Source organism: Myxocyprinus asiaticus, chromosome 29 (genome assembly GCF_019703515.2).
Source record: "Myxocyprinus asiaticus isolate MX2 ecotype Aquarium Trade chromosome 29, UBuf_Myxa_2, whole genome shotgun sequence".
In the NCBI taxonomy this organism is placed as follows: domain Eukaryota; kingdom Metazoa; phylum Chordata; class Actinopteri; order Cypriniformes; family Catostomidae; genus Myxocyprinus; species Myxocyprinus asiaticus.
The window spans coordinates 29,850,994-29,877,377 of NC_059372.1; the positions used below are offsets into that span (position 1 = coordinate 29,850,994).

Consider the following 26,384-nt stretch of genomic DNA (forward strand, 5'->3'; position numbering starts at 1 on the left):
TAGCAATGAAGAAGACGATGACGAAGTGTAGAGAACCCAAGTGCAGTTTATTATAAAAGTGAAATCCAAAAACCCTGACTACAAAACAAAACATGAACATGGACTAAAATTGACTATGGCTTGACAAAGTTACATTCACATATACATTCAATACTTGACAAGGGACAATGGAAAACATGAGAGCTTAAATATAAGACATTAAGAGAACAAGACAAACAAGTTAACCACTGAACAAACAGAACTCTAACAAGATAATTAAACAATAAACCAATGAAAACAAGACACATGAACATGGAGGGAAAACATGAAATCACATGACAAGGGATCACATGACATGAAACAGGAGCTAAAGTTTTCAAAATAAAAGACATGAAATACATGAACTCACACATTAAACATTACATATTCCCCCCACTAAGGGGCGGCTCCCAACGCCCCACACATGAACAAAACACATAAAACAAGACATAATTTTCCAAAGTACTGTAGGGAGCTGAGGGTGGAGGGTGGGGGGTGGGGGGTGTCTTGAGGCATGTGGCAAGACATGGGACATGGTACCAGGGCAGAGTCAATGGAAGGTGGGGCCCTGAGAGGCTCGAGGGGTGGAGTTGTGGAAGGTGGGGTCCTGAGAGGCTCGAAGGGCGACACCATGGAACTTGGTACCCAGAGAGTAGCCGAAGACTCTAAGGGCCAGGGTGGAGCCGATGGCAGGGAGGACCAAGGCGGCGCTGGAGGCTCGGAGGAGCAAGGTGGAGCTGGGGGATCAGAAGACTGAGGTGGAGCCGGTGGGACTGAGGACCAAGGTGGAGCCGTAGGGAAGGAGGTCCCTGGTGGAGCTGACGGATCGGAGGGATGAGGCGCAGCCAGAGGATCGGAGAGCCAAGGCGGAGCCAGGTGACTGACAGACCAAGGAGGAGCCAGAGGGACGAGGGACTCTGGCAAAGCTGACAGGCTGAAGGACCACAGTGGAGCTGAGGGAATGCAGAGCCTAGGCGATGTCGAGGGGCCAACAGGCCAAGGTAGAGTCCAGGGCTCAGAGGGTCCTGGCGGGGTCAGAGGGTTGAAATTTTCCCTTGCCTGCTCAGGAGAATTAAGGGTGGGTACAAGGGCGGGAACCATCTCCAGGTCCAACTGCTCAGATGTGGCCATGGCATGGAGCAGACTCAGGCGTGGCCGTGACGTGGCATGGAGCAGACTCAGGCATGGCCGTGACATGGCATGGAGCAGGCTAAGGCGTGGCCGTGACATGGCATGGAGCAGGCTGAGGCGTGGCCGTGACATGGCATGGAGCAGAAGATGGCGCTAGCTCAGGGACCATGACATGGAACTCTGGCTTGGTGGTGGCCATGACGTGAAACTCTGGCTCGGCATCCGCCTCCCCCGCAGTGAACGTGGAACCAATGATCTGCAGGGCAAGGTCGATATATTGAGCCAGGCTGAGGGAACTGCGACCACCAGGCATCAAAGTGGAGATTGGCTCACTCAATCCCACCCTAAACATGTCCTTGAGGGCGACCACATTAAAATCCACCTCGCTGGCCATATCGCAGAAGTCCTCCACATAGTCCTCCAGGGGACAATTCCCTTGACGTAGCCGTATGAACTGAACTGATGGGTTCATAGTAGGTCAAGTATTCTGTAACGATGTGCTGCTGCTGGCAATGGCAATGAAGAAGATGACGACGATGACAAAGTGTAGAGAACCCAAGTGCAGTTTATTATAAAAGTGAAATCCAAAAACCCTGACTACAAAACAAAACAAAACAAAACATGAACATGGACATGGACATGGACTAGACATGACTATGACTTGACTATGACTTGACAACAAAGTTACATTCACATCTACATTCAATACTTGACAAGGGACAATGGAAAACATGAGGGCTTAAATACAAGACATGGGAGAACAAGACAAACAAGTTAACCAATGAAACAACAGAACTCTAACAAGATAATTAAACAATAAACCAATGAAAACAAGACACATGAACATGGAGGGAAAACATGAAATCACATAACAAGGGATCACATGACATGAAACAGGAACTAAACTTTTCAAAATAAAAGACATGAACTACATGAACTCACACATTACAATTGTGTAATTTCAGTAATTATTTTGTATTGTGGAATATACAGAAATATCTATTATGCAACTTTCTCAGGGTAGTACTAAACACAAAATTACTTTTTACAATTATAAACAAGCTGTATGTAAAAGAAGGATTTTTAAGCTTATGAGTAGAACTGTATTTTAAAGGTGACTACTCTTTCAAAGGGTGTTTGTGTGTGTAAATGTTAATGTATATGTGTGTGTTTTGCTTAAAAGTATATGTTCTAGGATGGCGAGAATCGATTTATATCTCCTGATGAGGTTTCTGAGGTCCATTATGTGTTAGTGGTGATTTGCTCCCTCTGCTTTATCTGGTGAAGTGCTAGCTAATATGATTATGGAGCATTCGCTAAGCACCCTGTTTGCCTGTCTCAGCTGTTCTCACACACAACCATTTAATCAGTCCCCTGTGACCAGAGAGAGAGAGATAAGGATGGATGGATTGATGGATGGATGGATGGATGGATGGTCTGTGACTTTGACACGTCTTAGAGTTTGCCTTTTTGTCTAGGCGAAATTATGGAGGGAATTAATGGAAGAAAATGTATATTTGTTTCAGTGTTAATAATAGATGATCCTTGTTAACTAAACCTTCTTTACAAAGTATATTTACAGTATTGTGCATTAACCATGTTTCATATCCACAGTGTTAACATGTTTTGAACAGTACACTTAATAAAAAGGCAAGCTGCAAACTCTTATATTCTAATTGAAACTTATTGAAAATGTTGCCTTTTATTAGCTCTCATTTTATTAATGTTTTAAACTCTACTGTATAGCCTACAGTATGTTTATCACAAAAGACCAAGACAAATGGGCTATTAAATCAGGGGTGCTGGTTCAGGTTGTTGATTTCTCTCTTCAACATAATGTTACTGCTACAGAAATCCTTTGTTGGCTATACAGTATCGTTTAATGCTCGACCATGTCACTCCTGTTGTGTATACTAGAGTGAAGGGTGGCATATCCTGCGGAACATAATGACTTTATGGGCACTGGTGCTGTAAATACTGTGAAAGTGCGCCATCTAGTGGTTCATTAAGGAAATCAGATGCTTGATAATGCTGAATAAATAAATAAAATAAATAAATAAAGCAAACGATGAAGGGGTGTTTATTCGACCTGAACTGAGCTACGAAAATATAAGCTAAAAAGTTAGGAAAAACTATCACAAGTCATAGGCTCATAAGTCATCTCCTGAGATATTTCAGTCACCCTCACCATTATTGATTAAACATTTTTAAATCAGGGAAATTTTAAATGATAATTATATATACATAGCAAGGCTATTAATATGAAGTGAAAAGACTAAAATGCAAAATTTCATTTTTGTGGATTTATTAATGTTCAAATAACGTTAGTCCCATTGGCAGTTAATTCAATAAAAATAATGAATGTTATCAAATAATAATTTATATTTTTTGTATATAAATAATACAATAAAATGTGTGTTCGTGTTATGGGCCTATTAGTTCCTATATAACGGAATATTCCAGTGCTGTTTAAATATTTAGTTCCACAAGAGTCCGATGGGACGTATACGTGACTAGTAATAGGCCTATCTGCGTTTTTACATTTTTTAAGTAAAAAAATAAATAAATAAATAAAAAATGGCACATATAAGTCATTTACAGCGAACAGAAGACGTGCAGTTTATTGTGTTTGACAGACTGTTTGAAGAAGAATGAAGAAACGGAGGGATTCTGCGGTGATAAGAGGACCAGACGATGACCTGCCCGCGGGGACACTAATGCGGTGTGAAATCTGTGAAATGAAACGTACTTCATTATTATTATTGTTAAAGCGGGAAAGAGTTAGTGTAATTATTTGAGAAACGTTTTCGGAGATGAGACTAGTCTCTGTTAGTTTCTGTGAGTCTTATATTGAGAAAACGAGAAGTTAAGAGGTTTAACATTCACTGTAAATGATTAGCATAATAATAATAAATAGTATTGTAGTTGTTACTATTATTAAACTAAAATAGTTTATAAATTCGATAGACTGAAAAAAAGATCAAATCTGTCCTAATCTTTATAAACGGGTATTCTGTTTGGACATTCGCATTCAGGATTATTGGGACACATTAAACTTCTCCGCGCGGCAGGTTTATGTTTATGAAGCATGAAGAGATAATATTATGGTGGCCGCTGAGAGTCATGTGCTGAAATCTATGCCTATGTGTTTCATGTTGCTGTATTATGACTTGATACTGCATGAATAGCTTTGAATGCTGCAATTTAGTTCATATTGAAGGATTTTGTAGGCCTGAACTTGTTCACTGACAGCATATTCTCATTGTGTTTGTCTGCACTGTACTAAATTAAATTGATCTAACTGAATTGTTTATTTTACAAACAAATACCGCAAAGTCAGAGACAACATTGAATATCTGTGATTCAGTAAACAAAGTTTTAGAATTTTGAAAACTTAAAAAAAGTAAGAAACGTGGTAGCGTAAAATAAGAAATATTTAACATTGTTTACTATGTCCAGGGCACTAAGCAAATTTGTGACAATTTGTTAGCTCCTTAATAATAATAATAATAATAATAATAATAATAATAATAATAATATTTGCATGTAGCCATAGCAGAAAGCAACTTACACATCAGGAACATTGCAAGCAATTTGTCATACAAAAGTCAACAATATCTCCAGTGTTGCACTGCCAAGTGCTCAAAGTGGCTGGAGTAGTATAGATGCTAGCTTATCAGAGACAGACAAGATTTTTTTAATTTTAATAAATAAATAAATAATATTGTTAAATATTAAGTAGCCTAAGTGCAACAGATAAATAATAATAATTTATTCATACATTAGAAACAATGATTTCCTTGCATTCATTGAAGCGCACAAGAAGTTTTTTGGGGAACACTCACAGATCATACTGAGATAACATGGATCATCAGGATCATGCCAGCTTGACTGCAGGCTGTCAATAATGAAAAAGGGAAGTTAAAATGAAAGAAATTAAAAGTTTAATTAAATGAAATTTATGAAATTTCTGTTTATTTTTCAGTTCAACTTTAACTTAAATTGTTATGCAGATAATATTTTTTGTAGTGAAAATAAATGTACTGAATTAGAAAAATATTTTCACTAATGGACTTTTATACCTGTATTTTTTTTTGTCATTATCATGAAAATACAATCTCACTGTCAAAAAATGTAAAGGTGTTTTGATCATTTTTCTGTCTCTTGAATTATATATGGTTGTGCAGGGTCCAAATCTCAACAAATATTACACATGTATGGACCTGCATTTTTACAACTTTGGAAAAAAATTCCAAAAACTTGTGTGTGTATGTGTGTGTACATGATAAGGAATGTCAACCCTCAGCAGAATTACCCAGGTAAGCAGCCAAGCTGAGGGGGCAGTGACACTTGTGTAACTCCTCAACAAACCATGCAAACTCCCCCTCTGCCTCACTTACACCCTGTGTGTGTAAGCACAAAAACACAACACATTATGAATGGAGATCTTTAAAGTGTAAATGGTAACTATATATACTGCATCAAATACACATAAACTTCCATCCCCCCTTTCACTCTATGCCCTCTATATCTCTCTTCTCTCTCTCTCTCTCTCTCTCTCTCTCTCTCTCTCTCTTCAATTTTTCTTTCTTAGGTGCGTGGATGGGAAAGTAAACAGACAAGGGGATATTTAAAGCACCAGTGGGGAAGGACAGCACTCCACTTTCATTCAATGCAAATTCACTTCTCTCTCTGTCAATGAGTTACTATTGTGACTTTAATTAACCAGAAGAACTGAGACAACAGGGAGTGCGTAAACTTTAACATTTTTGTCTTTTGTTGTAAGACATTTACATACAATTTATTTTCTTAATGAAATGTTACCTCTTGCACTCTAACATAATTAGTGACAAAAGAGTCAGAGTTAACAAAACCATATGGCTGCATAGTATAACAATATTTCCAAAAATCAAGCACATGCATGTGGGTATAGGAAATAAATACAAGTTTAAATAGACTAAAACATGAATATACTAAAATGATACAAAATGGCAAGGTGACAAGTACATTAGTTGTATGTATACAGTGGCCCCCAAAAAGTATTTGGACATTGTCCCAGGGGTGATGTCCACAGTACTGATATCAGACTTCCTCTGTGTGATCTTTCTGTCTGTTTTCTGCTTGAGAATTGAGAACACACAGATTCAAACTTCTCTTTCCCTCTCTCTCTCTCTCTCTCTCTCTCTCTCTCTCTATCTTGTACACACTGAGAAAGAGAGATAAATGTGAAGGCATTCATCTGGAAAAAACCTGGACATGATCTATAGCAGCAATATATCACAGACATCAAAGACCATTTTACAGTCAGAATTGTTACAACTCCTATAATGACATTTTATTAAAGTTTTAAATTATGTTTAAATATAAGAACACTGAAATGCCTGCTTTGATTATTTTTTTTTTTATTTTTTTTTTTTATTTTTTTATTTTTTTCATGTTAGTCTAACCTTAGGAATTCTACAGGTTATGCAAGTTCATGGGTCTTTGGTTCTTGTCTTCCCTATATCACATAACATTTGTGTGTGTCCATGTGTGTATGTTATTTTGCAGTATTCTTGATATTTTTGTCTTCTGACCTTAGCAATATCTTTCATTTGCTAAATAGATTCAACATTACCATTCATCATTTACAGGGATATTCTGAGATTAACACAACATCAGTGGTTTCATCTTCCTGGACATCTCTCTGGTCATTTTATACAAAGCTTTGCTGAATTTGGATCTCATTTCAAGTCATCATCGGTTAAGTGGCTTTAAGGTCACAGTTATTTGCAAACCAAGCAACCTCACTTTGTGCAGAGTGAAAATGCCATACTGAAACAGACAGGGACCTACAAAATGAAACTGTTTCCACAAGATAACACGGAATCATCTAGAAACTCACTATATGTCCTATTGTGTTTTGTTTCCCTTTAGTGGAACTGAAGAGCCTAACATGAACCAAAAACAGCCAGATCATTCTAAACCAATCTTTACAGTAAGCACTAAACAGTAGCTAATCTAAACCCAGATCTGTCCATCAAGCTGCACTGGTTTAACTTAATTCAACTGTGTACACTGGTTCCACACAATGAAAATTAGTTTCTTTGATATGGAATTAAAATGTATGCTTTCCTCAAATACTTTATCTAAATTAATTGAGTCAACCCAACTTAAATTTGGTCTGTTCAAATAACTCTGTTGAACCTGGCAGCTTGTTGCTTGCTATCAATAAACACATTTGCATATTACATATTTTATTTTTGTACTGTATAACAAGTATGGTGCTCCTGAGAGTTTACAGATTACCAATCGTTCATTATACTGATGATGCCTCTGTAAGTATTTGCTTCATTAGAAAAGCAATACACACTGATTTTTCAGTGGTAAAGTACCCGACCTCGACCTTTACATTAGCTCCACTCTTCTCCACAATGATAACCTCTAAAAAAATTCAACATGACAGACACTCTTCTAAATCCCAACATAAAAGAACATTAAGCATAGGGGTGTGACGATACACTTAGTTCACGTGACGAGACGATACACGATACTGGGTTCACGAGAACGAGACGAGACGATATTTTAACACTATATACACTACCGGTCAAAAGTTTTGAAACACTTACTCATTCTTTATTATAATTTTTTTTCTTCACATTTTAGAATAATAGTAAAGTCATCAAAACTATGGAATAACATAAATGGAAATATGGGAATTATGTTGTGACTAAACAAAATCCAAAATAAATCAAAACTTTGTTATATTTTAGCATCTTCAAAGTAGTCACCCTTTGCCTAGAATTTGCAGACATGTACTCTTGACATTTTCTCAACCAACTTCTTGAGGTATCACCCTGGGATGCTTTTTAAACAGTATTGAAGGAGTTCCCATCTATGTTGGGCACTTATTGGCTGCTTTTATTATTTGGTCCAAGTCATCAATTTCATTTTTTTTTTTTTTTTTTTTTTTTAAATACATTTTAGTTTCGTTATGAAATAAATTAATATGGTGGCACAATTATATTTTTGTCTACAAAACTAATTTAAAACTTTTAAGCATACGCCTTCAGATCAAAAGATTTTTAAGGTCATGAGAAACATTTCAGTCAAGTGTTTCAAAACTTTTGACCAGTAGTGTATATGACTGGAAAAATTGTCTTTTATTCGACTGAAAGTCACAAAATGTGAAACAATGCAGGTGCATTTTGAAATGTTTTAACTAATCATCTTTTAATGAATGTCACTTCAGTTCGACTTTCTGAGTATGAATTATCATATGCAGTAAAAGACAGAACAATATGCAAGCACTGTAAAAGGTTTTGCCACAAACTCAACTGACTGGATTCTCTCCCGTATGATTTCACGTGAGTCTCTTCAGACCTGGTTGATTTTAGTTGAGAGCTGCGGTGGTTCTGTAGGTGTCTTTGCATAGTGCTTGTGTTAGCCGCGGTGTACGGCACTATTTTCTTACAGCGCTTACATATTGGCTGTCTCTCGTTTGGAAGGCTGCGTCCTCCGGAGGTCGCATTTGTCGGATGCATAAGTCTCGTTTCAATGTTTTTTTTTTTTTTTTTTTTAATTGGGAAAGCAAAAAAGGTTAACAATTGTATAAATGTAAGTGCATATACATAAAAGGCATTGACAATAGATAAAAAATAAGAAAAAGAAAGACCAAAAAAAAAAAAAAAATGAAATGAAACGAGCCAGCTTCGATGACGTATGCGGCCGACAAATGAGACCTCCGGAGGACGCAACCTTCCAAACGAGACACAGCCTTTGTTCGTGTCTGTCTCCGTTTATTGTTTCCACCGGGTACCTAAAATGCTGCCACACAAACGATTTAAAAATGGCGGGGGCATCTTCTATGCTAATTTCACTCTCACACTCCGTCATGCTGATATGCTGAGACAGCTTTTCACCTTAACGAGAATATCGTCACGTTTTAATATCGCGAGATCTCGTGGCACTCTCGTCACACCCCTAATTAAGCACTATCCTACTTGTTTCATTTTGTGTAGAAATGCATTAAAAAACACTTCATTTTTTTAAATTTACTCTCCAAATCCAGTCCCATTCAAAGCATGCTGGGAGCTGGAGATCCCCTGCCTGGTTTCAGCAATACATTGATGCAACAAATATTATTCAGACAGTCCCAACTCAGTTGGATTAAGTGAACATAGATGGATTGTGCACAGTGAAATTGAGTTGAGACCAAATGCTAAAGAATTGTGCTGCATTAGCTCATCTTAAATAAATAATTGAGCAAGCAGTAAAAATCACGTTGAGTGACCACCATCCGATGTGATCATATCACTTTTTGATGACTGTGTTGAATATCACTTGGACTTTACACAATATAACTATGTTCTCATCTCCAACATGATTGTATAAAGTTGATTTCAAATGTACTGGTTTAGTATTTTCAATAGAGCTGCTTTCCCTTTTTTCAGTGTGCCAGATGATGAACCTTTTGGGTTTATTGGTTTGGGCAATTTTGTGACAATTTTGTCTATGAAGATTTATACACTTGTGAGCGATGCAAGTGCACGCACACACACACACACACACACACACACACACACACACACACACACACACACACACACTGTCCCTCTTTTGTTTCCCCCAACCCTTGAATAAGTAGTTTGCCTATGATAAGTAGCTGGTTGTAGACTTGTGTGGGTTTGCGGTGGGTGGGTTAAATGGTGTGTAAGTTGTTTTTATGGTGCTAAAGGGGGAGATATTTCACACCCTATTTAACTGTTCATTACAACAGGTCACTGCACAGAGAAAAACGCTCCATCTTTGGACAATTATGGAGTCAAATGATAATGGCAGAGAGCTTTAAAACTACAGAGCATAAAACAGAACAAAGAAGGTTCCTTAAACTAATTTTATTACAGGATAAATGAGCATAACAGTTTACTCAGGTGTTAACTTCATATATTTCTACGCTGTTTCACTGAAACACGTCTATTCTTTGTATGCAACACTATCTAACAAGAAACTGTGGCACAGGACTTTGATTTGTATAGTGAGTTAAAACATTGCATGCCTCTGTCTAGTGTGTATTTTGGTATGGTAAAGAGCAATAGCTGCCCAGCCCTGCAGAGAAATATTGGTGACCCCATAGACCCCTAACCCTAACCCTATTATTGGTGACCTCATTGTTAAAAACCCTCTTACCTCACTTCTAGAGCAGACTCCATCTTTCCTCATCTTTCCTTTTAAGATGACTTGCTTTCTCGAGTCTGTTTTCCTTCTTGTCATTCAGTTGTATTAGATAACTTCAGTTATCTAGTGTATGCTCAGAGAACGGAAACCTCAAAGGGTTCTCACAGCATTTAAACAATTTTTAACACTATCTCGGTTGCTAAGCATGTCTTATCTAATATGCTGATTTGTTGTCACTCTATTATATGTTTTAGAACTTATTTTGGTGGAGATGGCAAAACATTATGGTGAAGATAAAATAATTGTGATACCTCAATGCTAAGATTGTAATAATCCTTCATAGATTTCTCTAAAACAAATAGTAGAAATGACATTTTTTATTTTTTTTATTTCTGTATTTAAATACCTTAATTGCATTTGAGCAGACACTCTTATCCACTGCAAACTTATTAAAGGAACGTTTGAGGGTGCAATACAAGTTAAGCTTAATCGACAGCATTTGTTGATTACCACAAAAAAATTTTTTAACTCCCTCATTTATTAAAGAAAAAAAAAAGTGGTTACAGTGAGGCACTTACAATGGAAATAAATGGGGCCAGTCCATAAACATTAAAATCCTCACTTTTTCAAAAGTATAGCCAAGAGATGTGATCATTATATGTGTTAACATGATTTTAGCGTGATTAAATCACATACTAACCATATTAGTATAAAGTTATATCTAATATTACTATTTCATTGCCATGATGATGCAACATTGGCAAACCAATCGATTTTATCCCACTAAAATCTTGTAGACCAGAGATTTTATTACACTAAAATCATGTTAAAATGTTTAATTTTTACATCTTGTGGCTATACTTTTGAAACAGTGTGTATTTTATTATTTATGGGCTGGCCCCATTCACTTCCATTGTAAGTGCCTTTACTGTAACTGCAAATATTTTTGTGTTGTAATCAACATTATGCTTCAAATGCTGTCGATTTAATTTAATTTGTATTAAACCCGGAACATTCCTTTACACAACTGCAAAACATCTGGGCATAGTAGAGATGACATACCCATGGCACATTATTTTATATACACTACTATATTTGCTTTCATTAAATGCAGTATGTAATATTTAACCCACAAAAACTCAACTACCTTTGTTTGCATTCCCTTAGTTGCAAGTCATAGATGACAGCCTTGTCTGAAGCAGTAGTGAATGGTTGATGATTGTGGTTGGCTACACAAAGTATTATAGGAGGTCAGGCATATTTTCAGAGGCCACAAACTTCATATCCTTTCCTAATGGAATCTATTCACTTATACACAGGCATATCTCCTTCAGGTGATTCTGGCTGATTGTGTAGAACAAAATGAAGCAAGAACATTGAAATGAAGGAGTGTGTGTGGTTTTTTACAGACAAGAAGGCCATGTGAAACAAGAAACCGTGTTAGATTTCAGTTGAATGAATGTCATGTTTGACTCTTTAACCTTGCACACACACATTGGCATTTTTATATAAAAAAAATAATTAATAATAATAACAAAAGAAACAATACAATAATAGGAACAATAGCATTTCCAAATATATATATATAAAAATAAAAAAAAAGAAAAAGAAACATTTATACAGTGCCCAGTACAGATTAATGAGGATTTTAGAAGCTGCAAGCTTGCTCACCGCTCAATACTACAAATACATCAAATGTACTCAAAGACAGACAATTAAAAGTGGCATTCTTTGGCTCTGGATGTGTCTGTCTACCTGACCTATATCCCAGTGACTTCTGTGCCACCTCTTTGACATTGTGTGTGCAAGAGTGTCAGTGACTCACCTAGTCACAAGTGCCATACAGTACCTGTCTTACACTGATTCACCCACCACTGACCTAGTTTCTGCCCGGCCCCGCAAACACAAACCCACATTCACAACACTCCTTTCTATCTCGCGCTCAGAGGAGAAGTTTGTGTGCAAGTCAGTTACATATTTCTGATTGTTTAGGAAGGTCGAGGAAGTTCCTCTACACATAGACTACACAGTACTGCATTCTTTAATCCTGTTGAGCCCTTGAATGTAGCAGCCTTGATGTTGTGCCAATACACTGATGCATAAACCGCCCATTAACACATAAGGCTCCTTGATCTCAATTGAAAAACACTGTTTAGTATTCAGTAGTTGACATAATGCAGTTGCATTGATTTTATCAAGCCGTTTCCTAATGAAGTGGGAGTTTTAGTGGAATCAGTAGGCTTGTAAAGATCTCAGGTTTGCAGACAGACAGAAGTAACACCATTGGTGGGTTGTTGAGTGGTCAATTCATTATGACCACGCAGGTAAGTATGACTTTGCAAAGCAACTCAGTCTGCAAATTGCACAAATTTTACATTATCCTATGACAACTTTGACACATGTGGTCTAATGATATTGACAGGTGAGGATCCTCTTTATGTAATCTCTTAGGCCACTTTTTTGACATTAAGATGACTGTCCTCAATCCACCCTTCAGTGGATTTCCAATAGCCATGGGAGGTGTTGTTTTCAACACATTAATGGGAGGGCAACAAGCCTATAGTTCTGCATGTGTATTGGGCTTTTTAATGAGGATCAACACTTCAATACAAATACAAATGTTAGGGAGCATGTTTATGGCATTTTGTGTATGTGTGTAAGTAGGTTTTGTGATTGAGTGATGTAAGACTCATACGTGTATGTTTCATGTTCTCTCCCCACATCTACTCATACAGCAGAGATTATTTGGATTTGTTTATGTGTGTACACACTGGTATTCTATGGTCCTGTGGAGGCCAGTTAGAGTCCCATGCTGTGCCCCAGCGCTGCAGTAGAGATAGGGAGTGAGGGTGTGAACTGAGACGCACAGATAGGTCCATGGCAGACAGGCAGACAGGAGCCAGCCTCTCTGCTATAACAGATTAGCCTGACTCCAGCTCCACATTCCCCAGCTCGCCTGCATCGTACCAAACCAAACACCAACAACGCCAATGCACCAGCCATACACACACGCATAAGCCCTGAGAGCTGACATTCTACATTCAAACATACAGAGAACCACACATAGAGGAAGAAAGAGAAAGAGAGAGACCAGTAAAAGATCAACCTTTGTTAAAGGAATATTCCGGGTTCAAGACAAGTTAAGCTCAATCGACAGCATTTGTGGCGTAATGTTGATTACCACAAAAAATAATTTCGTCCCTCCTTTTCATTAAAAAATCTGGGTTACAGTGAGGCACTTACAGTGGAAGTGAATGGGGCCAATTTTTGGAGGGTTTAAAGGCAGAAATGTGAAGCTTATAATTTTATAAAAGCACTTACATTAATTATTCTGTTAAAACTTGTGTATTATTTGAGCTGTAAAGTTTTTTTTTGGGTTTACGTCATTACGTCATCATGGCAACAGTTGAAAAATTGGCTATAACTTTACACAGAAAAGGTTAGTAGGTGAATTTTATCACACTAAAATCATGTTAACACGCATATTGTTTACGTCTTATGGCTATACTTTTAAAACAGTGAGTATTTTAACGTTTACAAATTGGCCCCCATTCACTTCCATTGTAAGAGTCACACTGGAACCCAGATTTTTTCTTTGTTTTTAAGAAAAGGAGGGGCAAGTCAAAATAAATTTATTTGGTAATTAATATTATGCCATGAATGCTGTCGACTGAACTTAAGTTGTATTAAACCTGGAATATTCCTTTAATTGCTTCAAATAATAATACAAATGAACCATTCAGTCAGCTGTCAAATAAGAACATTCAGTTTCATATTAGCTGTTCGATCTAATCACAAGGCACACATAAACGTCACACAATATCTTTACATTTGTGTTAAGGTAAAACACACTTGCAAAGAGTCTGTGATTTGCCAGAGAATCTTACAGACACACAAACAAAATGTAAAATAGAAATCAGTGTGATCTTATAATCTCAAATACAAACTACGACATTAGCCCAAAGCCCTCATAATAACTGTGGCTAAACCACTTTATCACACACAAAGCCATAACAGTAACACACTATCATAAATTATGATTAGTAGCTGTCTTAAATTACGATCTGTACTATCCTGCAAAAACCACAGTAAGATAACTACAATTTCATTCTGATCAAGGCCAATATTTCTTTTAATCCATGTATTGTTTGATAAATATGAATTGCAGAAACACCAAAACAAAAACAAAAAACTTCACTGATGTCAATAAAATTTTATAACAGCATTTATTACAACACTAAAACTTCAAGAAAAAGGAAAGACAAACGAAAAATAATGTTGTTTAATATAATATAACTATTTTTTCACAAATATTTAAATAATTGTTTAAAGTTATGTATTGTTTATTTTTCAATGCATAATAAATATACGAAAATATATCAAATATACAAAAATAACAATTGTAGCCTACCATATTTGTCCCTAGATGATGAAGATGAACAAGAATTAAAGCTATTACATTAATTTGTGATTTAAAGACAATCACAATCTGACACTGAGATGGAGAAATACATTCTTCTGTCCCAGAGGTGTTGAAATTGAGTAATCGAGAAGTACCATATATAGACAGAAAATACCTCAGGGCATTCTTGAGTTATCTCTCAGGCGGTTTCCAAAATAGAAAACAGAAATTCCGGTTACCTTGAAGGAATGCTCGACATACACAAAGTATGAAGAACAATGAATTTTGATTTCAAATGTAGCACTACAACGTTCCAGTGTAAATCAACCAGAGCAAAGCTGCTGTGGTATTACTTATATTTAATTTTAGTAGCATAAGTTCTTTTTTAAAATCGTCAAGAGCACCTGTCCCTTCCATGGTAACCATAAATGTCCGCCAAAACAACAAAATTACTTAATTTATGTTACTTTAGTAAAACTGTGGCAAAAACGGAATTAAAGAAGATGAGAGAGAGAGAGATCACATAATAATTTACTGTGATTTCAAAGTTGTAACAATAATAACGTTAACCACGGTATTTCTACGGAAACTACAGTTGTCATGTTAAATTTCTGAAAGTGTTATTTACATAACCAGAGGCTGACCGGAGGGAAGCGCGCGCTGGCATGGAGCGGGCTGATTGACAGCTAATGAGGCTCGCGCAGAGAGGGCCTCAAGAGGCACCTCATTCATTAGCGCGCTATATCAGCCGTCCCCTCTTGAGAGACAAGCATTAAACCGAGCCTTAACCCCCAGCGTCTGGTAGCAGCTGAAACACTGAGGTTAAGACGAGTCTCGCACTCAGGATGAACCTATTCCAAATCATGAACAGGATATTAATAACGACTGTGCATAAGAGACGCGTCGCAACTTCTTCTCAGTATAGTTAATGAGTCCGTCATACTTGTATTATTAAACCTCATTGTATTTGTAATGATAGTCGTTCTCCATACTGTAAAACCATAATATTTTATAGTCTTGGTTTACGCGTAAGTTGACAATTTGGTGCATAGATTTAAGATTCCGATTGCAGTTCGTGGCCCCAATTAAATTAGTTAAATTAGTAATCACATGGTTTAACGTGAATTAATAATTACCACATTATGTTGGTGATATTTTACAAAATAAACAAATACAAATATCTCATTCCAAAATAAATGACGTCATCAAAAATTGAAGATTAAACTGTCTCGTGAAAGGTATGAAATGCTAGGTCAATAAGGCCAGCAGTCCTTCGGCTGTTAATAAAAGTAAGTAAATAGTCTGTGGTCGATTCATATCTCAAGTTCCCCCTCCTCCAGTGACTTCTCGTCTTTAATTGTCAACAGTCCTCCATTGTTTGACGTCATTCAATATCGCATTTTACTGACAATTCGACTTAATCTCAAACTCGCTACTAGCAAACGAATGATTAGTTACAAACAGGACAGTTGTGTATTCAGTTTAATTGCCTACACATTAGGCTTTTTAATCCGTGTTTTTATTTTATTTTATTTTATTTTAATAATCAATTTAAATATAGCCTATTTATGTGCTTGATTTAGTTCCAGGCAGGGCCATATAGCTAGTGAGGTGAAAGGTGTTTAAGATTCTAGGGGCCCACGGGTCCAGGGGGCCCCACAACAAATTCTAAACTGTATTTTTTAATAAGAACGGGGTCCTGAGCAATAGACAGTCAGGGGGCCCAGAATACCCAGCTATGGCCCTGGTGCAGGCATACATTAATGCCAATACACATTAATGGCGGATTCATATACGTTTTCCCTCACATCTTCAAATAGCTGCATTTGAAACTTTAATACACAAATAAAACAGGACTATTGCTCTACATAGCTTTTAAGAAAATAAATATAGGCCTATAAAATGTTAGCAAGCCGTTCAGTGACAGGGTTATCTTTCAAAAGTTATTTATTTATTTATTTATTTATTTATTTATTTATTTCAGATAACAGTAGGGTATATTTGACTAGGTGTTGTTATACTAGGCCTTAATAAGAGTTTTCTCGCCACCAATAACACAAAGACAAGCAGACACCTGAAACACTCGACATTGCACGTGGTCGTTTATGCAGAACAGAATTTACAGTTTTCTCTGCATCATTAAGTCCTAACTTTGGTCGTGTGACAGTCTGAGGATGTCTTGTAAAAATATAATTGGATGGGTGCCATTTGATAAATAGAGTTCAAAGAAGAAAGAGAAGCAAACATTGTATTTTTGTCCTCTGCATTTTGATAACAAAGCAATTTTACCTCAATAATAAGCCTATTAATAAACCAATTATAATATCTAATCATATTTGCTAGCTTTATGTAGCCTATATCCTTGCGGTGATCAAACAGTCCCAGGCTCGCTCAGTGCAGACATTGTGTGTTCAATTGTCCTCTCCACAAGCGTGAGTAACATCACTTATTAATCTCATTATCAGCGGCCTGTAGAGGAGACTGATTGGCGACCACCTTTCTGAAATGTAAAAGAATCGGACAGAAAACTGACTTTCAATACAACTCTTGGGAGTTCGATTTAGAAGCATATCAGAGAGGTGGCACTTATATTCATAGCCTATATTGAGACGTTTACTTTTTGCAGAGGAGTGTTCCATTAAATGCCATTTCAGCGCATAAAAATGAGCTTATAGAGACACAAAACAGACGCATAGCTGTCTATATTTTGCATAAGCTCATATTATTTTCATTGTATTAATTGCTTTTGCTATTTTTGCTATTGCTATCTCCATATTAGTTCTTGCAATTGATCGATTTATTTAAAACCTTAATAGCTATTTTTATCCGAAAATGGGAGAGGTGATAACTCAAACAATACCGCTAAGATAACAATTTTTCCAACTGAGTATAATGAGTGTGATTATTGTTGTATCATCATACCAATCAGTCGCGCGTATCTCTTATCTCATACAGCTTTTATAGAGAACACATCCAGATTTATCGGGCCATAAACTCGAGCTTTACGTTCTCGCACAGACACCGAGATTATTTTACTGCAACATTCTTTTTTTACAAGAAAGCACAATCGAAATGCAATGCAGTGCAAGCCATTATTGTAAAACATAATGTGCACAGTAGCGTAACACAAAACTTTGCGTTCATTGCTCCAGGTCTGTGATTATATTTGGAAATTATTTTCGGGGAGTTTAAAAAAAAATTTATTTGTATTTTTTTACAGCACTGGAACAAGTCATGTTTATTTATTTTTTATTTTGCGTATACACAGAATAAAAAAAAAAATAATAAATACAAATAAAATTAAAAATTAAAATTTAGCAGTCAAACCAAGTTCCCCAAAAAGTTCTTTTTAATGTTTCTTAAAAGTTAACTTTCATCGATAATCTTGAAAAGACCATTTAAGCTAAATCGTTTAAAATACAGTAGACTCAGCAAATATAGATCTTACAGGTAGGAGCACACCCCTCCTCCGCAAGACACACACACACGATCTCCCTCTCATTCTTCTCCTCCTCCATGGGTCCTTTGGAGTGCGTCACGTGGTTCTGCTCTTACAAATAACTCGCAGTAAAGTAGAGAACAAATCAGAGAACAGTTATATTAGGCATTATCTGCCGCAGCAGCTATCTTCAGATACAGACAAGGCACAGTGACAACTCCCAACGCAGAGAGGACAACTACAACTTTTTGCGTGTAACGTAGACTTGTAGCCTATAGGTCTGAATAGTCACAGATAGCTTTCGTTGGGATATAATCAAAGAAGAAAAGAGAGAGAGAGAGAGAGAGAGAGAGAGAGAGAGAGAGAGGAACCTCCAACGGCGAAATTAAATCAACTCACTTGGAAAAGAGGGTTCCTGACTTTATCACTGACAGTCCTTATCTGGTGAGATAATACAATGAGAGCTCTTGGATGAAACTGTATAAGCCCTTTGCTAACAGCTATCACCGTTTTTCTGTGGTCTGCGTTTTCAGTGATAAAATATAGATGTTACAGAGATTACAGTGCGGCTATCTATTGTGTTTCTTGATTTGATCTCCAGCTATGATTTAATTGTTTCGGTAGAGCGTTTTCCTAGGATATCTGAGACTGCTGCTGATAATTATTTATCTCCAACTTCAAGCAAAGATATGAAAAGTCATTAATGCCATTTTAGTCTATTAACGACAGTCCGAAGCTACAGGGAGTTGACAAGTCATGACAATTAGAACAGTTTGTTCATTGTTCACATGCAGCCTATATATTTTTTCAGTTTAATTATCCATGGTGGCACATGTATACGTGTTCAAATAATTATCTTATTATTTACGAATGAATTCAAATATTTGAATATGTTTTTGAAAATAGAGGCTACGTCATGTAATCTTTTTACAATCACTGTATTTAGAACTGTGGCATTTTGATATTTCAAATAATAATTAGTATTTGATTTTGGTTACTAGTCCATGAATATATTCTGTTATTAAGAAAATAATTTGATTGGTTCTTTTTGCTTTGTCATCAGGAGTGAATTTCCCTTTGAGGCCGCTCCACAAGAAATTATTGGATTGGAGATTTCGGACGTTATCGCAACCTTTACTCCAAGGTGTTCAAAATTTGGGCTTTTCCTTTTGGGGTAATTTTATTATTTAATATTTCAACATCTAAAAGGACAGCTTAGCAACTGGATACATTATGTATTCGAGCCTGGCTTTATCTTCCAACCCGTCCCCCTACGCACACGATTCCGGGAACTACATCCATCCATCCGCCAGCTCACCTGTTTACGTGCCCACCACCCGTGTACCTGCCATGCTCCAACCCTTGCCCTACCTTCAAACATGTGAGTCCACCCATCAGACACATGGACTCGGCAGTCACCACGCCTGGTCACAGACTGGCACAGAGAACTCCACTTTCAGCCCAGGCAGCCCTCATCCTCCTCCCGGATTCTCTTATTCACACAGCCCGCCGGTAAGCAGCAGCACCGGCAGGGATGCAGCACACCAGAATCCGCTGGTGCTGAGTAATGGCGGGCGGGCAGATCAGTATGGAAGTGCCCTGGTGCGCTCCGTCGGTGGCTCCTATTCTAGCCCCTACGCGGCTTACATGAGTCCGGAGATGGCAACGTCATGGACACCAGGGCCCTTCGATGGCGGCATGATCAGTCTTCAGGGACGACAGGGAACTCTACCGGGAAGGAGGTCCAGTTTAGGTAAGCACGTGCTACCTAAGACATACGCCTTAAAAAGTTACTACAAAATGATTGATCACAATAATTTCCCTCTTGTGGGACATGTACACAGCGAACGTTAACATAGCCCGACAAAACCCCGGAAAAGCCCAGACAGTTATATCAGCAACACTTTAAAATTTGAAAACCATTTTATTGTAAAACATAGAATTGTTAATATTCTTTATCCTACCAATGGGTTTGAGTATCCTTATACGCACATATGTCGTAGGCCTATGTAAATATACTGTATTACATCTGAGTCGTTAGTTTGGCATTAGTTTAAAATCCATCTTTCAAGTCAACAGGCAAAAATGGTTGGAATGGAGGGGGGTTTCGTTTGATGCTGTGATCTCACAATTTATAGCAAGGGTTTTGATTTGAATGTTATTTATTGGTGACTTGGTGTTTATGTTAGACCCGTTGTTAAAAGGCACTAGAATACCAATTATTTTAATAATTTAATTCCCATCTATTGTCTGTGCACATGTGGATTGATTAAAGGGTCTCATGTACACCTCCGTCACCTCGATCAAACTTTTCTAAACAAACCATTATGGCCAGATACACATTTAGCGCCAGTACCCTTTGAAGCTCAGTACTTTTGGTGGACACGCTTTTCTTTGATACTCAGCGGCCAGGCCTTCTCCTCCAATAAAATATGTCACATTTCGACAACTGTAGACATTTATTCAGTCTTACATGAGGTTCGGGCGCTTTGATTGGCCAATTGCGCATTTACATGTTTTGATGTTTCGTTCAAACCTCTCTTATAAACTTGCATGCAATGACGGAGAAACTTGACAAGACGATATTTCAGACATAAAACAACACATTTATAATAATAATAATAATAATAATAATAATAATAATAATAATAATAATAATGCGTGTCTTATTTGAAATAAATTGTTGGAGAGCGTCACATGTCAGTATCTTGATTGATCGGTGGCCCCTGGATCTTTAAAACTGATAAGAGCCCCATTGCCATTCTGCTCGCCTGAGGCCCTCTAGCCTCATTAGGCCCCCTAATCGACACCCGGGTGACCCTGAATATGGCCGCATTAATTCATTTTTCATTCCGTATGGAGCTTTGTCACATTCCGCATTGATGATGCTTTAGAAACCCAAGGCTGCACCTAAGAATAAAAACAAGCATTTTATAGGCTACGTCTAGGCCTAGTCTATAGTCCTAAATCGGAGATTTACACTTATTTTTACAGGTTATCAGTTAAGGTTGCTCATATTAGGTTTTTTAGAGAGATAACATTTTGTAAAAATACTACAGCTACTCCTGGAAAACATAAAATCACACCGAAAACAACTCTTGCGCTTTTATTATTTGGAAGATTTTTTATGATTTCAAAGAGCACTTATCTCTCATCTCACTGTCCTCTCACTGTGAACGTTTAAGAAAATCTTGGCGAAATTAATATAAAACGAATATATTTGTCTCTTCTTTCAGACATGCTGGAGGAGTTCCCGTGCGAAGGGCGTGAGTGTGTCAACTGCGGCTCCATCTCGACCCCGCTGTGGAGGAGAGACGGTACCGGACATTACCTGTGCAACGCGTGCGGCCTCTACCACAAGATGAACGGAATCAATCGACCTCTTATCAAACCCCAGAAGCGCTTGGTAACTGGCTATTTCTTAAGTTTCTTTCTGATTTTTTTAATGTTTTTTTTTTTATTTATTTATTTATTTTTTTTTTTTGTTTGTTTGTTTGTTTGTTTTGTTTTTTGTTTTGTTTTCGGGTCTTATGTAGGCCTTATTTTGTCTTCAAATGTCTAATTCGTAAATAATAGGTAATACAAAAGTGAATGGTAGCTATGTGTAATAGACAAAAAGTCTTTATTTTAGATTTTGTTATTTACTTGCTGGGAAATGACAAAACATTTTCATTTTTTTTTATTTTTTTTATTCCTCGGACAAGACCAAAAAAATTGAAATGACAAATGAAGATAGTACTTATTCAAAATAACCACATCAGAAAAGAGTTACCCATTTTCCTTTCATTTCAATCTCATTTGGCATTACATAACATCTCAAGTATTCTATAAACAAATGAATCCCCATTGTGATCGGATCAGTCAATGTGATTTTTCATAATAGGGGGACTTTTTAACTCTAATACAATCCTTTCACTTATTGGGCAGTTGTTGATAAACTGTTGATGGAATCACCTTGTACAAAACTAAAAATGACAAATAAGTATTTTGTTTTAAAATAAATGTGATAATTACAGGGATTCTCATTATCTGCATAAATTTGAAATATTTGAAAAATAATTTAAATATAAATGTGTGTGTGTGTGTATATATATATATATATATATATATATATATATATATATATATATATATATATATATATACATACATATAATATTAGATCAAATGACCTCAAAATTAACCTTTAAACATTGCACACGATGATCTTGTGGATCAGGAAAATTTTGCAGTTTGAAAGTGTTGTGCTCATTTTTTGTTGCTGTTTAGTGTTTTAGGAGAAAATGAAATCAAAAGTGAGGTCCGGAGGTTAGCCCTATCTATATATTATTAAGTAGGCCTGTATTCATGTTAAAAGGACAGGAGAGAGGGTTGATCTCATGGTTAGCACTGGGCAAAGTCACTGACAGGGAGAAACTGTGTAAAGCCTTCACTGCTGTCTTGTTTTTCATGAGTTAGTTATCACGCTCTTTTTCACACACTCTTTTTTCTGTCTATCTCTCTCTTACACAAATTCATGCTCTCTTACTCTTCTCTAGCTCTCTGTTTTCATTCTGCATGCTTTCGCGACCTTGTCCTTGGGTCTGTCTGTTTTTAGCCCAAGCAGCGCAAAACTCAAAACAACACCAAACATTGTGGTGCATTTGAGCTGAGAAGTTTCATCTTTACTTTGGGAGATTATTTATGATCCTTAACCATTCCCTTAGCAGTTAAAAAAAACCCATCTTTGAATTAAGAGAAATATGTTTTACATAGTGGTACTCCTTACAGTAAACAGATGCCTTGTCTATATCCTTTGCTCTATAATAAGCATATTTGCTCACATTTAAAATAAATGGTGTATAGCACAATATTGCAAATGACCCTGCTATATTTAGGATCTATAACATGTTTAAAATTCACAAGAAGTTTAGAAATACTGTAACCACTCATGACCATTGCATGTTTTAAACAGTAAATATATTTGATCAAAGACAATGCCACAAATAGCACATAAGGAAAAAATATTTATTAATACAGTATATCATATATCACAGTATATATAATATCATGGCAGTGTTATAGTCATGGAAAAAGCACCTTCCTATCCTTCGAGAAATAAGCTGCTTTGCATTTCATCTTTTCAGACATTTGTTTAACGAGGCGCAAGCTCTGGCTTTCTTTGCTGTTGGTTTAAATATTAAAATAACTCTTTCTCACATTCTTTCTCTCATAACAATCAGTTCGATTCCATTTATATCAATACAGTCATCAGTTTTGTCATTTAGATGAATGATTTTGACAACCTTAAGAGTGCCAAATTAATGAACCCTCATCATTCTCTTTCTGTTTGTCTCTGTAGCAAAGCACGTCTCGACGAGCAGGTCTATGTTGCACAAACTGTCATACCAGTACGACCACGCTGTGGAGGAGAAATGCAGAGGGAGAGCCTGTCTGCAATGCCTGCGGACTGTACATGAAGTTGCACGGGGTGAGTGCATGATACAATCTGCAGCTTGAGTATTACTAACCAGAGCTCATTTTGGGAGGTTGCAGCTTGCGTGTACTTACGTGTGCATGGAGGTGTGGGTGTGCTTGTGTATGCACGTTAGCGTGCATGTGCCAGTGTGTATAAATGTGTTAGTCCGCGTGATGAAGAGGTCAGAGGTGTGTGTTATCATAAGGGCATGAGAAGGAAGACAGGAAGGGGAGTCACTTAAATAAGCTTCATTCTGCAAACTAATTTCTTTTACATTCTCACCATTGACCAAACAGACACAGAAACTGTCTGAAAAAAACAAAGATCAGCAATTTACAGGCTGTTTTATTCAAACAACAAAATCTATACATATTTGTTTGAATTTGAAAGCATTTACTGCATAGTGTGAATAATCAGTCAAGTTTAAATTATTATCTCAAATTGAACATCTAAATCAGAAGAAGACTGTCTCAAGTATGACTTTGCTGTTTTCTTATATTAGGTACCAAGGCCATTAGCAATGAAGAAAGAAAGCATTCAGACCAGGAAACGCAAACCTAAGATGCCCAAAACAAAAGCATCCTCAGGTAAGAGTGGAAAAGAGACAATTCTAAGTTAATTTTTGGACGAAACCGGAGATGAGTTATTTGGATGAAAGTGTGGGAGTGGATGAGTCAGAGAATGTGTGGAGAGAAATATGGGGTGAGCAAGAAAGTGGAGGAAGGGGAGAGGGACTAAAAAGGAGAGAGAACGCAGTAAAATATATTTTTTTTCTCCTTTCAACGGATGTGCGGTGCATTTGCTGCACCAACACAAACATGAACGGATGTCGAACACCATTAATTGTCATTTGCAATAAGAAGCATGTCCAGTTTGCTGTTCCTTTATTCTGACTGTCATCATTTGTCAACTAATATTTTCTTTGTCTTCAGGGTCAACAGTGTCTGGCACTACGTCTCCCCTTACATTAACCGTGTCAGAAAACGCCTCTACAATAAAGAGTGAACCAAACATTGCAGCTTCTCCATATGCTGGCCAAACTGTTGTCTCAGTCACACAGGTAGCATCTAATAAATCTAATAAGTGCTTGGTGGATAATGATCACATCAACCAATAAGAGCTGCTCTAGCATTCAAAGATGATGTAAAAGGCATAATGTCTTGTATTGTGCAATTAGAAAATATCTCACGAGAGAGATCTTTCTCACAGTGTTGTCCAAGTGATTTTTTTTTCTGTTCTTGAAAAGAAATGGAGCTGTTTCTGAAACTAAAAGTTTTGTCAGATGGCTTAAGTCTGGCCTTGGACTTTAACCCGACGATGGCTGAAATGTGTTATTATTTTCTTTGTAGATGTTACTCTGATACTAAATGATTAAATATGTAGTGGCTGAATGATAGGACTTCAATGGATCTTCTACCTACTGCAAAGTTTGATTTGGCAACTGACTGTGTGGTAACGAATGCCCCCTGTTTCTGTTTGTTTTTTATAAGGCATCAATACAGTTGGACAGTGCCAGCTCAGGACATGTAGACATCAAATATGAGGATTACACATACACACCTACGTCAATTGCTCCACAGAACTCCTGGTGTGCGCTGTCTCAAGCGTGATCTGAGACCCACCCCAAAAGGACTTTTGACAAGATCTACCTATTTGAAGTCACTTTTACACACATATGGACCTTGGGAATGTAAGAATTGACTATAAGTTGGGCTGCTTTGCCTTGTTGATTTATCACAGCCTATCTCTCTGTGATGTCATGGCTATTTCATGAAATTCTGCCAAAATGCAGCGGGCGACAAGCAACGACTCATCAAGCAGTTCTAGAGTTACTCAAGCAACGATCGGAAGGACAAAAAAAAAAAACAAAAAAACATGCTTTTATGGCTTCTGAACATGTTTCATGGCTTAGATGTTAATGATTAACTTTTAAGATACATTATTTATGTTAAGATAAGAATGGTAGAGGCACACAGGTCTCTCCCATAATTCTCCTTATCCTTTAGGGAATGTGTCTTTATGGTCATTATGACTTTACATCACATACTTTCCCTGGACAAGATTTTAAAAGTTTCCTTGTCTTTGATTCCAAACTCTGTTAATGCTGTATTGTATTCCTTCGATGATCTGAAGTGCAATGACCCTCAATTTTTAGCACATTTTGAAAAGGGACACATTTATTTTAATTGTTTAAAATTTTGTGTTTTGTTTTGTCAGAATATGTTAACCTAAATTTATTTGCTGAATTTTGTTGATGTTGGAATTATATCATTGTTTTATTGCATATAAAATTGACAAAAATCTGCTTTGTGTATGCTTTGTAATTCTCCCTGATATTTGTCTAAATTATGAAAATCATATTTTCTTAAAATCACATTTTAAAATTGTTCATTGGGCTCAAAACAGTAATTAATGTTTAATTAACACAGCAATAAAGTAAACACACAACAAAAGCTTTGAAGAAATCTTTGGCAAAAATCTTCTACCATGTCATATTTTGACATCATAATGATGGGCTGTGGGGGGATTTCCATGGATCTTTATATTCTGAGAGATATTTTCAGTGTCCACAAACAGCTCTGACTTCTGACTTGATGATCTCTTTGAATATTCTTAAGTTTGTATGGTTGTACTTTATTCCCATCTTAAAATACAGTTTTGAGCAAAAGCCCCAAATCTATCAGCATGACTTGTTTGTTTTTCAAAGGTTTTGCGTTGTAGTTTGTCAAATTTTATAATGTATTGACTTTACAATGCCCAGACTTTTGTAGGCCATATGA

General features: G+C 36.8%; 2 protein-coding genes across 3 annotated transcripts; one reads left to right on the forward strand and one right to left on the reverse strand.

Moving 5' to 3' along the window:
- Positions 1–80: 80 nt before the first annotated feature.
- Positions 81–13,018, reverse strand: LOC127420405 (uncharacterized). The gene is made up of 4 exons (XM_051662679.1): positions 13,001–13,018; positions 5,465–5,552; positions 4,995–5,047; positions 81–1,655 (listed from the first exon to the last, which is right to left on the reverse strand). Exon 4 carries the CDS (start codon positions 1,279–1,281, stop codon positions 415–417), a length of 867 nt encoding a protein of 288 aa, XP_051518639.1. The 5' UTR covers positions 1,282–1,655; positions 4,995–5,047; positions 5,465–5,552; positions 13,001–13,018; the 3' UTR covers positions 81–414.
- A 5,273-nt stretch (positions 13,019–18,291) lies between these two features.
- On the forward strand, positions 18,292–25,909 carry LOC127420396 (transcription factor GATA-5-like). Of its 2 annotated transcripts, XM_051662664.1 has the most exons (7): positions 18,292–18,590; positions 19,210–19,899; positions 21,383–21,552; positions 23,488–23,616; positions 24,107–24,191; positions 24,537–24,664; positions 25,095–25,909. In XM_051662664.1, exons 2-7 carry the CDS (start codon positions 19,380–19,382, stop codon positions 25,212–25,214), a joined length of 1,152 nt encoding a protein of 383 aa, XP_051518624.1. In that variant the 5' UTR covers positions 18,292–18,590; positions 19,210–19,379; the 3' UTR covers positions 25,215–25,909. The 2 variants fall into 2 exon arrangements, with proteins under 2 accessions (XP_051518624.1, XP_051518625.1); XM_051662665.1 differs by lacking the exon at positions 18,292–18,590 and having other exon boundaries at positions 18,629–19,899.
- The last annotated feature ends 475 nt before the right edge of the window (positions 25,910–26,384 follow it).